The 13,950-nt window shown below is 37.9% G+C and overlaps 1 protein-coding gene across 9 annotated transcripts in view; it reads right to left on the bottom strand.

Moving 5' to 3' along the window:
* Kdm4c (lysine demethylase 4C) overlaps positions 1-13,950 on the bottom strand; it is a 281,505-nt gene that overhangs the window by 153,476 nt on the left and 114,079 nt on the right. For all 9 annotated transcript variants that reach the window (XR_009585134.1, XM_060365727.1, XM_060365725.1 and 6 more), the window contains 2 exons: positions 11,295-11,611; positions 6,523-6,631 (listed from right to left, as the gene is read on the bottom strand). Coding sequence is in view for 8 of the 9 variants with exons in the window: in XM_060365727.1 (XP_060221710.1) it covers positions 6,523-6,631; positions 11,295-11,611 (426 nt within the window). In the remaining variant the exon portion in view is untranslated. The remainder of the gene's footprint in view (positions 1-6,522; positions 6,632-11,294; positions 11,612-13,950) is intronic.

Below are 13,950 nucleotides of genomic sequence, written 5' to 3'. Positions count from 1 at the left end.
AATGCTAATTTTCTAGAATACCTTTCTTTAATAAAGTATCTTTATTTCAGCCATTATTCATTTCTTCCTGGTTTGATTAATTTTTCTAAAGATACAACAACCTCTGGTTATACTGTGAACTCTGATCAATGGCTGCAACAACTGATAAGACACCCAAAAGGTAAAATTTACTCCATCATTTACCTTCACCTTTCACTCTCTGAAACACTTCAAAATGGTATGAAAGCTCCCCCCAAAAGGGCCAGATGACATGCTGTGTGAACAGGATAGACTAGGAGAACTACATTCATTATTTCTCTTGACTTTCACTTATGGCTTTAGAATTCCTGTGACTGAGGCTGAGGGTATGTCTCAACTCTGTCTCCTTTGCTTTCTCTACTGGTGCTTGAGGTAGAGCAAAGGGAAACCATGCTTCAAGTTGGGAGACAACTGCTAAGAAGGGCCTATCTTTAATTTGGAAGGCTAGCAAGAAGCAACCATGATCCAGGTCAAGCCTGGGATAACAGGAAGACCTGGTCCCCACTGGATACTCAGGTAGTCACATAGTTAGAACCATGCACATTGAAGCTGTCTGCCCAACATTTGGGCAATTAAAAATGGTTATGTTTAGCTGGGCCACCAACATGGCGGTACCTATCTAGATGAGGAAAGACTTTATGGTACTAATATAAATAATGATCGTTACACGGCTTGGTGTCTACAATCTTCTAAGCATAATCTACCATTTCTTTCTTCCTTGCTTACAATTTTTTCCCAGAGATCTATCCCCCCACCACCCATCCATGTCCTCGGGACAAGCCAGGAGGACAAATACCCAGAAAATAATTCCAATTTGTCCAATTTGTTTGTTTTTTAGAACAAATTTCTCAGAGTTCTGACAACCTGCCAGGCGACCTAATAAGAGAGATTAGAGTAGAAACAGTGATGATGAGGAGCACAGCACCCGGACCAGGACAGAGCTACATATAGCTCTTTAACTTTTAACTGGGAAGATGGACCTGTAGTGAGGTGTATCACTGGATCTTTTTGTTTCACTTTGCAATATATTCACATTGAATAAATTCGCCCTCCCTGCTTTTTATCATTACACCTTTCTTTAATTGGCTTAAAAAGGACAGGTGTCACTAGACAAGGTGGTATACACCTATATTCCCAGCATTCCGGGAGGAAGAGGCAGGCTAATCTCTTTGAGCTCAAGGCCAGCTTGGTCTAAAAAGCAAATCCAGAACAGCCAAGGCTACACACAGAAATCCTGTCTTGAAAAAAAAACAAAACAAACAAACTAAAAGGGACAGAGTCCCACCTTACCTTGCTAGGGCTGCCAAGACCCAACCAGTACTTTACTGTGACTCTTACCAATATTAAACTTGTCAAAAGGGTCACTTGTACACCTTGGCAAACACAGTATCTAGATAGGTATCTGTAACTTTTTTTCTGTATTAATTATTCTGGAATTTCACAAAAGTATAGCTAAAGAGATATAAATTGAAATCAGTCCAGTGTCAATTGCATTTTAGGAAAATTAACCTTTAACATCTGCCAGTCTGTAGCCAGTCTGTAGGGATGAAGATGTCTAAAGAGTCACTTGTGTACCTCACTGTGGCTATCAGATTACTGAAAAAAATAAATAAATAACCCCCAAGAATTCCCCAGCAGTCTCTCGATGTTAGAAAAAAAAAAAAAAAAAAAAAAAAAAAAACCTTAAGACCACAGGGGAAGCTTTTCTTCAAAAAAAGGTTTACAACCAGTCAGACTACCATAAAGGAGAGAAAATAATGGGTGGATGGTAAGATGGGCCATAACTTGATGTTGACTGATTATATTTGCATAAATCTGGCCCTCTACTTAAACTTTAACTTCACATCAAAACTATCAGTAAGAACTTGGCAAAGATGGTCACTCAGCCACATTACCCAATGTAGTTCCAATGAATAAATCTCCTTTTTTTTTTTCCTTTTCTTTCCTTTCCTTTCCTTTTTATTTTATTTTATTTTTATTTATTTATTTATTTGCTTGTTGCTATCGATTTGGCTCTTGTAATAGGCTTATGGAGGACAGGTGGCCAAACCTAGCTTGTAGAACTAATCCAGACATATTGTATACATTTTTTAAATTTTCAAAAAATAAAAATTAATCTTTCTTTTTGGTGTTCTGAGACAGGGTTTCTCTGTGTAGCCTTGGCTGTCCTGGACTTACTTTGAATAGACCAGGCTGGGCTCAAATTCACAGCAACTTACCTGCCTCTTTCTCCCTGAGTGTGGGAATTAAAGTCATGCGCCACCATGACTGATTTAAAAACTACTCTTAAATATGTCTTTAGTAAGACTTCCAACTCTGCTTTTCTTCGTTTTTTAATTTTCTTTGTCAAAGAAACAAGTCCTGGTTTGATGAAAGTCAAGGTCCCTAAAAGATTAGGAAATTTTCTCCGTCTGCTAATGGGGAAGGAACAGTATAGTGCCACCTATAGGTATCTGAAATGCTTCAAACTGATGAAGTGACCACAGGTTAAGAACGAAGTGATCACAGATTTGCAGCACAGGAAAAATTCTCATGTTATATGCTAGTGACTCAAAGTCCAGCATATTTTCATTGACAGCCAAGTTGAGCCATTTGCCATAGGGTATCAATTTGCTCCTGCACGAGGTCAATCCTCTGATTGAACACCAATTGGACTGGAGAATTCGATACTACGATGGAGCAGCTGAGAGTGGCCATTGTCACAGTAAATTCTACCAGAGTGGACGCAGGACTAGCCACAGGATTATCATCATGGATTGCTGCAGCCATGAATCATCTGAAGGAATGGGCAGGCATGGGAGCGTTAGCAGGCCTTCTGGTGTTGGGCTCCTTGGTTTGCCTGTGGTATATATGCAAGATTAGAGTCTCACAACAGCGTAATGCAGCCATGACCATTCAGGCCTTTACAGCCATTGAAGCAGGACAGTCTCCCCAAGCATGGTTGGCTACCATAAAAAGCTAAAATGTTACGCTCAGGATGCGAGGCTAAGCACCGCACTCAGGGTCAGCCACTTTGGACCCAGAGAAGAGCATGTCTGATTGCATGCGGGTTGATGCCCCAGGTCCCGCCTCTGAGAAAAAAGTATCCAATGGGTCTGATGCTCTTTGGGTGGATGACACCTAAATGAACATCAGTACAAAGTCCCAATTTATTTCTAATATCAGAGATCAGACCTCTACTCTTGCCTGATGCGTCTAAAACAAAAAGGGGGAACTGTAGAGAGCTGCGGAATGCTGTGCCCTAAAGATGGAGCTGGTTTCCGCCTTCCACCTTCCCGATGGTGAGTGCTCTCTGTCACGAACAATTCCACATTTGGCTAAGGCTGAGGATCTGGCTTGCTTCCATGTATGTGGACCTATCTGCATTGCCCACGTGGCACGCCTGGGTTGGCTACCCAGAGGCTATTTAAGCTGTGGGCTGGCTTTCCCCAGGGTCAGATGATTGTTCAAGGTTCCTGAATAAACTGCATTGAAAAAAAAAAAAATGAAACAATTTTATCACATTTAATAAATCTTTGCTCTATGCAAAAAAAAAAAAAAGAACGAAGTGATCACTCATGACTAAGTAATACATTTTATACAGAGGAAAATAAGACCAAAAAGAGGATTTGCCTAAATTATAAAATAATAGCAATAAAATTCCAAAATCAGCAAGACTAGACAGAGTCTACTGACAGCAAAAGACTCCCATTTCAGGACTTAAAAATTTCCAGTTTCTGCCAAATGCATTACAGGCATTAACAGTCAGAGTGCACATTCTTCCTAAATCTGCTGAATGGACTAAGAGGTAAAATTTGACCTCAGTCTTAAGGCTAAGCATTCATGGGCTGAATTCTTCTATCTACTGCCTTTATCCTCACTCAAGTATAAGGTACAGGTCAGTAAGCTCTCTTGTATTGTTCTGGAGTCCATGAACAGTTTTGATTTTACTTTATGTTTTCCCGATATACCTTCCTTTTATTTACTTAATTTTTTTAATTTTTATTTTCCAATTGTAGCCCCTTCAGTAAAGGGTGGGCTACTCAAAACCCCTTAACAGTAGAAACAAGGAAATGCTAAGTTTCAAACAATTTCAGATTATTTTACAGGCATTTAGTCCTTAACTTTATTAATACGAGGTGACACGTGCTACAGGAATTCCTACTGTAGAAACATTGGCTCCAAAGTAGGCAGACCTAGCAGCTACCAGAGTCATATGCAGAATGACTAAGCCTATGTCTTTGTGTCTGCCCCACCTGGACACAAGATCCAAAAAGGGCTTACTCTGGTGCTCTTCATACCTATAGTTTTCTGTGGGAGGATTCCAGACTCAGTTAAAAAAAACCATCTACCCACAGAGGATACTAATTGATATTTATAGAGGTAATTTCTCAGAATTCTAGTAGAGGTATATTTTAATACCTTCCACCTTCATATTAATACAAGTGAGTATTAATATGAATACTGCCAAAGAAACTGGTAGGGCAGAAAATCCCTAAATCCAGCTGCGCTGGAAACTGTGTGTTCTGAATGAGGATAAAATCTGCTTGTTCAATTCATTTAGATAATGATAATGTTCCTTCGTTTCCAATGAACTTGGATTCAAAGGAAGAAGAGTGACACCAATGATATAAATAATTTATTTGAGTCTACAGGGTATTTTTCATTGTCACTTAGATTTGTTAAGATCTTTAGTAAGCCAGAAAAACTTCCAGTTTTAAAATGAAATTCTCATGAATTCACAGAAGATGCCAGAAATTCTTAATATGTGCAACAGTTACAGAAGCTACAATTACAAATGTTTCAGAAAAACACTCAAATTTAAACCCTTGAAATAATGTTATTAATATAATTCACATATATTTTTCCAAGCTCTATACACTGGAATCCAGGGGGTATTCTGAGCAAATTCTCAGTAACTGACATAAAAATAAGCTTCTAGGAAGAAAAGCACGTGAAGGAAAGAACATTCCATAGAAGTATGTCTAGCCCTTTTCCTACAGGGAAACCACTCAAATGACAAGTCTTGAAGAAAAGTAATTAAAATTCCTATGTATTATATGTTACATATTAATTTTTTAAATTTGTCTTGTAATTATAGTAACTGTTATAGGTTAATAGCTTTTGCTATATGAAGTAAAATACAATAAAGGAGGAATTAACATAGTACAGATGCTGTTTATCACCCTAGCAACTGGAAGGCTGAAGCAGAAGGATCAAGTCTCAGACCTGTCTAGATTGTGGTATTTTAATTTGTATGCAAAAAACAAATTAGAACACAATCTGATAATATAGACAAACAACAGCTAGAATGTCTCTTTACTTGTATTAGTCAACTAAAATGCTACTCTATGTTATAGAAAGTACTACTACCATATTCTTTTTTCCGACATAAGCATGTGTCATAGTAAATGGGAGTGGAAAGATGTTTGAGCATTTAAGAGCACAGTCTTCTCTTCCAGAGTTCCTGAGTTCAATTGTCAGCAACCACATGGCAGCTCACAACTGTCTTGAGCTCTGATTCCAGCACATCTTCAGAGACATACATGCAGGAAAAACATCATTGCCCATAAAATAAAAGTTAAAAAAAAAAAAAGACAGTAAATGGAAAAATGATGCTGATATATCTCGTGTGTGTTATTTAATCTAAACAAGAACCCCTATACCACATCTTCAAACCCCTTGACCACATCTTCAAAGACAGGTGACTATAGTTAATATCCATCAGAAAAGGAGATTATTTCAAAGGAGGACTCTACAAAAAAAAAATTGAGAAATAGATCACATAGAAATGTAAGGAAGTAGTTAGTAAATGTCTAATCTAAATATCTCATAGACAAAGCTAAAGGGAACAAAAGCAAGTTTTACAGTGGGATATATGTGACTTAAGAAGATTTATATCAAGCCATATTGGAGTATTCTACCAAGAAATGATAGGGATATAACATACACTGCTATGTAGGTGTGTGTATATATGTGCACACGTGTGTGTGCACGCACGTGCTGGTTTCTTACTTGAGAATGTTTACGTGAGTATAAATGACTCAGGTTAAAAGAACAGACAATATAGGATAGTGGTGCCACATGCCTTAAACCCCAGCACTTGGGAGGCAAAGGCAGGCAGATCTCTGTGAAGACAGCCTGGTCTATAGAGTGAGTTCCAGGAAACCAGGGCTACATGAATAAATCCTGTCTGGAAAATGAAAATAAAAAGCAAACAAAAAGTACAGACAATGCATATATGCCATGATTTGTAGTGATTTTTCTAAAAAAATTTTAAGATAATGTCAGCAATGACTCACTTATGACATGAAATAAAATATTTGTACAAGTAATATTATTAAAGTATATGAAGCAAGACATCATTTCTAAACTTCAATTGATTTTACCTATAAATTATGTATTGTTTATTGTACCACGAAAAAAATGAGAATCTGTCACAAAGTAAAATTTCCTAACTGAGAAAAAAATGTAATATACTTAGCTGCACAAGCCCTCTATTACAAAAGACTACCATGCACTCACCTTCATCACTTGCTACCTGCTGCTTCACAAGAGTCATTGGGGATCTGGCTGGAGGCTTCCCAAGGGGATGGCGCCAACTCTTAGTAGTTTTTGGCTGTCCTTCTATTATCTGATTATAGAATAAAAAAAGTAGAAATATCTATAAATAATCTGAGTTATTTTTACTTCTCTCCATGTTTTTAGTATATGGCTGTGTGTATGCAAGAACAGGTAGAGAGATATAAGATGTAGATACTTAATTAGCTCATTACTTTACATTTTGAGACAGGGTTTCAGTGAACCGGGAGGTGACATCTTCACTATGTTGGCTGGCCAGTAAGCTCCAAGGATCTTCCTGTTTCTGCCTCCCAGCACAGTAGATACAGACTAGTGCAGCCATGTCTAACTTTTCTTCATGTTTACATAGGAAACACACTGTTCACTGGGCCATTTGTCCAAAATCAATAACAATTTGTTTCAGGGGAAAAATTATAATCCAAAATAATAACACTTTATAAACAAATCTTGTACTTATTTACTCTTTAAGAAATCTGGACATACAAGCTCAGCAGTAGAATACTAACCTAGCATGCACCAAGCCCTAGGTTTCGTCTACAGTACTAGCAGAGAGACAGAGGGAATAGAGGTTGTGGGGGGGGGGGGGAGAGAAGGAGAAAGTAACAGAGGCAGAGAAGGAGAGAAAGGAAGGACAGCATTTTTCTAAGAGATCAATTAATTCTCCTTTACAAAAGATTGTTTTCAGAGAAGGCTTACCAACAAATGGCAAAGTTTCAAAGGTTGTTTAAAACTAGTCTAAGTCTACTGATAAAATGATTAATAACTATAAAGTTGAATCTTTCTCTTTTTTCTACTTTATTTTAATAAATTAGTTTATGCACTTTGTATCCGAGTTGTATCCCCCTCCCTCATCCCTTCCCAATCCCACCCTCCCTTCCAAATCTCCTCCCATGCCCCTCCCCAAGCCCACTGATAGGGGATGTCCTCCTCCCCTTCTATCTGACCCAAGCCTATTAGGTGTCATCAGGACTGGCTACACTGTCTTCCTCTGTGGCCTGCTAAGGCTGCTCACCCATCAGGGGGAGGTGATCAAAGAGCCAGCCACTAAGTTCATGTCAGAGACAGTCCCTGTTGTCAATGCTAGGAAACCCACTCAGAGACTGAGCTGCAATGGGCTACATCTGTGCAGGGGTTCTAGGTTATCTCCATGAAAGGTCCTTGGTTGGAGTATGAGTCTCCAACAAGGCCCCTGTGCCCACGTTTTTTGGTTCTCTTGCTCTCCTTGTGACGCTCCTATCCCCTCCAGTTCTTTCTATTTCCCCCTTCTTTCATAGGATTCCCTGCACTCTGCCCAAAGTTTGGATATGAGTCTCAGCACTGCTGGTGGGAATGTAAACTTGTACAACCACTTTGAAAATCAACCTGGTGCTTTCTCAAACAATTAGGAATAGTGTTTCCTCAACAGCCAGCTATATCATTCCTAGGCATATATCCAAAATATGCTCAGATATACAAGGACATTTGCTACAAAGCCATATTCGTAGCAGTTCTATTTTTAATAGCCAGAATCTGAAAACAACCCAGTTCGTCAACTGAGGAACGGATACAGAAATTGTGGCACATTTACACAATGGAATACTACTCAGCAATTGAAAACAAGAACATCACCAACTTTGCAGGCAAATTGTGAGAACTAGAAATGATTATCCTGAGTGAGGTATCCCAGAAGCAGAAAGACACACATGGTATGCAACTTATAAGTGGATATTAGACATATAATATAGAATAAACATACTAAAATCTGTACACTTAAAGAAGCCAAGCAAGAAGGAGAATCTTGGGTAAGATGATCAATCCTTACTCAGAAAGGCAAATGGGATGGAAATCCAAAGAGGGTGAAAACAGGGAACAGGATACAAGCCTACCACAGAGGGCCTTTGAGAGACTCTACCCAGCAACGTATCAAAGTTATATCTTTCATATGTGAATACTTAGCAAGTGATACAGTTTTTACCCTAAGAAGGAAAACAAGCCAATAAAAAAAAATAAGTACTTTACCTTCCATTGAGTAATAAGCATGGGTTCAGTAGGAAACTATTTTTTAATTTAACTTATTTTTTATATTAAAGTTTATTTACTTTGTATCCCAGCTGTAGTCCCCTCCCTCATTCCCTCCCAATTCCACCCTCCCACCTTCATCTCCTCCCTGCTCCTCTCTAAGTCCACTGATAGGGGAGGTCCTCCTACCTTCCTTCTGACCCTAGCTTACCAGGTCTCATCAAGACTGGCTGCAATGTCCAACTCTGTGGCATAGCAATGCTGCTCCTCCCTCGGGAGGTCGAGGGGGGAGGTCAAAGAGCCAGCCATTGAGTTCATCTCAGAGACAGTCCCTGTTCCCCTTATTAGGGAACCCACTTGGATAGTGAGATGCCATGGGCTACAACTGAGCAGGGGTTCTAGGTTATATGCATGTATGGTCCTTGGCTCGAGAATCAGTCTCATAGAAGACCCCTGTGCCCAGATTTATTTGGTCCTCTCTAGGTCTTACTAACTCCCCCTTCTTTCACATGATTCCCTGCACTTTGCCCAAAGTTTGGTTATGAGTCTCAGCATCTGCTTTGATATAACCCAGATGCCCCTCAATGGAGGAATGAATATAGAAATTGTATTAAATTTACACAATGGAATACTACTCAGCAATTAAAAACAAAGAAATCATGAAATTTGCAGGCATCCTGAGTGAGGTATCCCAGAAGCAGGAAGACACACACAGTATATACTCACTTATAAATGGATACTAGACCTAAAAGTAGGATTAACGTACTAAAATCTATACACCTATAGAAGCTAAACAACGAGGACCCAGGGTAAGATGATCAATCCTCACTTAGAAAGACAAATGGGATAGACATTGCAAGTAGGAGAAAACAAGAAACAGGACAGGAGCCTAACAGAGAGGGCCTCTGAAAGACTCTACCTAACAGTGTATCAAAGAAAATATTATTTTTCAATGAAACATTCTTGTAATTTTGAAACCATTAAATTGTAAACGATGTTGAAGCCCCTATGAGATACTTTATCTTTTACTTTTAATATTTTGAGGTCATACTTACTTTATATTTCTACAGAACCTACAATGACATAGAAAATGATCAAGTCTATTGATCAAATTATTGAATTAAATTTGGTATATTTTAAGACTATTAAATAGACTATTTGACATTACTGTTGTTTTATAATGTGCTTTGTTACTGAAGGATGTGAAAAGACTTTTAATAGGTTTAGTAAACCAGGAACAAGCAAGAGGTTAGTCAGGTCAGTAGATAGCTCAGCTGCCATCTCAAATGTAAGAAGTTCCTTACTGACATAAGTCCCTAGTGAGGTTCTGAATGGTAGCAGGGCTTACCTGACCTATTCCTGATTGAGATACTACTGCTCGTTATATAAGTATATAATTTTTACACTAAACAAGAACAATAGAGAAATAAAGAGAAGAGCTATAGTCATAAAACCAGCTTAACTTTTTTGAGACGCAAAAGGTTTGTTTATGGGAATAAACATGACCAGAAATATAGCTTTAATATTCTGAGTAAGAAGGGTCAAAAGAAACACTGATCATGTGAGTCTGATGTTAAAACGAAGACTACATAAAATAGATTTTTCAATAGTTTCTATTATCAGGAGAGCAGTGGCCAAAAGGCAATTCATTTTAGCCTCAATAACAGTGCTATTGATGGGAACACTGTATCACGACTTAACAATCTTATCAATATGATTAAAATTTCAAAATAAAGTTTATCAAATATTAGTATTTGTTAAAAGTAGTTAATGAGTATAAATTATCTATCTGTGTACTAGTGCAGTGAAGTTGCATTATCTCCAAATGATATTGTTTTCTTTTTTTTGTATGTTTTTTTAATCTTTTTTTAAAAATTCTTTATTAATTACACTTTATTCACTTTGTATCCCCACTGTGGTTCACTCCCTCCTCCCGTCCAATCCCTCTTTTCCTCCGCCCTCTGCATGCATGCGCCTCCCCAAGTTCACTGATATGGGAGGTCTTCTTTTCCTCTGATCCTAGTCAATTAGGTCTCATCAGGAGTGGCTGCATTGTCTTCTTCTGTGGCCTGGTAAGGCTGCTTCCCCCTCAGGGGGAGGTAATTAAAGAGCAAGCCAATAAGTTCATGTCAGAGGCAGTCCCTGTTCCTATTACTATGGAACTCACTTGGATACTGAACTGCCATGGGCTACATCTGTGCACGGGTCTTAGATTATCTCCATGCATGGTCCTTGGTTGGAGTATCAGTCTCAGGAAAGACTTCTGTGCTCAGATTTTTTGCTTTTGTTGCTCTCCTTGTGGAGTTCCTGTCCACTCCAGATCTTACTGTTTCCCACTTCTTTCATAAGATTCCCTGCACTCTGCCCAAAGGTTGCCCATAAGTCTCAGCATCTGCATTGATAGTCTGCAGGGCAGAGTCTTTCAGAGGTCCTCTGTGTCCTGATATCGTTTTCTTAAAGTCTAAACTGAAAGAAAGTATACAGTATAAAGTGCCCAAGTTTTTTTATTGATGAATCAAAATGTGAGCCAGAATAGTATTTCCCTGCCCAAATCATATTCCACTATGAAATATGATTAAAACTAGTAAGTGTAAATAATGTTTCTTTTTGTTCTAAAGCCAGATTTTAGGAGTTAATAAGATATATTCACAAAGCATCATTATTACCATACAAGCCACAACCCAATGAACAGAGAAGAAATATATACTGACATGTACCTTAGGAACTTTGAGCCCATTTCTTTCTTCATTAAGAGCTTCTGGAATGTCTTCATGTTCAAGGTTACTTCCATTACCCTCCTCATCATTGTCTTCTCCTTCTGTCAGTACTCTATTACTTTCTGTCAGGGAGGAAGACATCTTGGGAGATTCAGGCTGTAGAATCTTAGTTAGATGTGACTCCTTGTCTGTTATATGGTCACTAGGAAATGATAAGTCACAGACTTCCTTGGGCATAGATGGTGAAGTTACAACATCAGCTGTGTTATCTTCATGTTGTATTTCATCTTTTACAGGTGAATTTGTACAACTTTTTCCTGAGGAACAAACAAAAGACTAATAATAAATGTTGCATCTCATTATTACTAAGCATAGTGATTGAACAATGACAAAGTGATTACTGATTTTCTATTTTGTTTTTTGGTGTTGCTTTGTTTTGTTTTGTTTTACTTTTGATGTTTTGTAACATAATTTCTCTGTGTAGCACTGACTATCCTAGAACTTAGTCTATAGACCAGGCTGCCCTTGAACTCGGGGATGTTCATGAACTCATGGTGTGCTACAATGCCTGGTTGACTTTATATTTTCTAACTGTCCTTCTCAATTTCCATAAATATGAAAAGTCATCCATGTCAGGTTACTTTCATAGTTGTTACAATGAGATCTTACCCTTCCTTTCTATTTTTAGTGTATCACTGCTGTGCCTGCACGTATGATTATTTTGCTGACAGGTATATAAGGGCACTAAATGTGTGTGCACAGTAACTATGGAGGACAGAAGAGAGTGTCAGATCACCTAGAACTGGAGTTGCAGGTGGTTGTGAGGTACCATGTGGTTACTGGAGACCAAGCCCAGGTCCCCTGTAAGACAAACAAATGCTTTTTAAATGCTGAGCCATCTCTCTTGCCCCAAGTTTGGACTTTTTTAAAAAGAAAATAAAACTCTATTGATGAGAAAGTCAAAGACTAAAGATAGGTTGTTCTAATTCATATTATCGTTAATAGGTAGTTCATCCATAATACTTAACAAAGCATGTGCAATTTGAAATCTATCTAGGAATAATTTTTCCAATTGATAATGCTAAGAAGAGCTACACAAAGAATGGTGAAGTTCAGAGAATGTACACAAGTAGCACATAATAAAGTCCTAGAGATCCAAGAAAAATTCTTTGCTACATGAATCCATTATGGTGTACTAACAATATGGAGAGGGCCATTAGATTTAGGCAAATGTGATTCTTCACTGCTTTGAAATAATGTCATATACGAGATACTATAAAGTATTTCCAGATACACAAAATCATCACATCTACCTATCACACATTAGCTCTGACAATAAAGCCAAGTCTTCTACTTAAATTTTCTTTCACATCTCAAAACTAAAGATCAAAATACAAAGAACTAGATAGAACTAGCTGGGCATATTTGGTGTAAATCTTGTCTGAAATTATAAACAGATTAATTAAACAGAGTGGTAGAATCCATGTAGAAGCCCTGTAATAAAATACTCATGTGTACTATATAATTATGTTGTCTGCATTATTTGCAATTCCCATCCTACCTTCTAAACCCTTTTATCTCCTTGCTCATGCTTCTGTTCAGAAGTTAACAACAAAGCACCAGTCTGTAAAGTTTCTGTATCTATGGGTCTATCACTAGAAAACCAGCATATGCCATGGTATCTCTACGATGAGACTTACTATACTGAATAGTAGCTTTATCATGTAGCTCCTCCCCTAAAGTATGAGCTCACAGAAAAAGAGTCTGTGGTTTCAATTTTAATCACACAGACTTTTTAAAAGCAAAGGTAATGAAGCTAGAGAAGCAACTAAGGACAATTTACATAAAATGATGCAAAACTTCTTATTTTATTCTAAATAAAATACTTAGAAGATGGTATGAACATGATCTGATTTTTTAAAGCTGCCATACAGAGATATAAATGAGAATTCCTGAAAATAAGCTGTGCCTACTAAAGGTGACTGATTAAAACTTCAAAGACCGTGAGGAAATTGGAATATCGTAGATCCAGAGCCTAATTTATCTCAGGTGATTGGTGGACTACTAAATAGCCATTCCTTGCTCCCCACACCCCATGTAAGAATTCGAACTTGGCCCCAGAATAAACAATCTCATTCCTTTTGATGTGAGAGCTGTATTTTTGTATTGTCGGGGATATGATTGGGGAGGGGAAGGGTACAGTGGATTTTTGCACTTTCTACAATGATAGAAGAGATAGGGTTTCTTATGGGTAGGCACAGATATAAATAATGGGCAGAGATGGATTTAAGGAGTGCGAGAACTGAAAGAGATACAGTATGAAAGATACCAATGCATAAAAGAAATTATCAAGTAATTCAATTATTAAGGGGAAAAAGTTACAGTAGTTATTACAAAAATAAAGCATTAGCAGTTTCATAAAAATATACTGTAACTGGGAAAAACAAAATAGATGGGACTTCTTTTTATTTTGTGTGTGTGGGTGTTCTGCCTGATTTTATGTACGTGTATATACTTGGTGCCCACAGAGATTAGAAGTTATATAACCCCCCAGGAGCAATAGGTACAATAGGTTGTTAGCCACACATGGGTGTTATTGAAAGCAACCTAGGTCCTCTACAAGAGGACTAACCTCTCATAATGGGAAGAGGGACTT

The sequence above is a fragment of the Meriones unguiculatus genome, chromosome 12 (genome assembly GCF_030254825.1).
Source record: "Meriones unguiculatus strain TT.TT164.6M chromosome 12, Bangor_MerUng_6.1, whole genome shotgun sequence".
NCBI classification, from domain to species: Eukaryota; Metazoa; Chordata; class Mammalia; order Rodentia; family Muridae; genus Meriones; species Meriones unguiculatus.
Note: the sequence above shows the minus strand (reverse complement) of the source record. Positions and strands in the feature narration are given on the sequence as shown.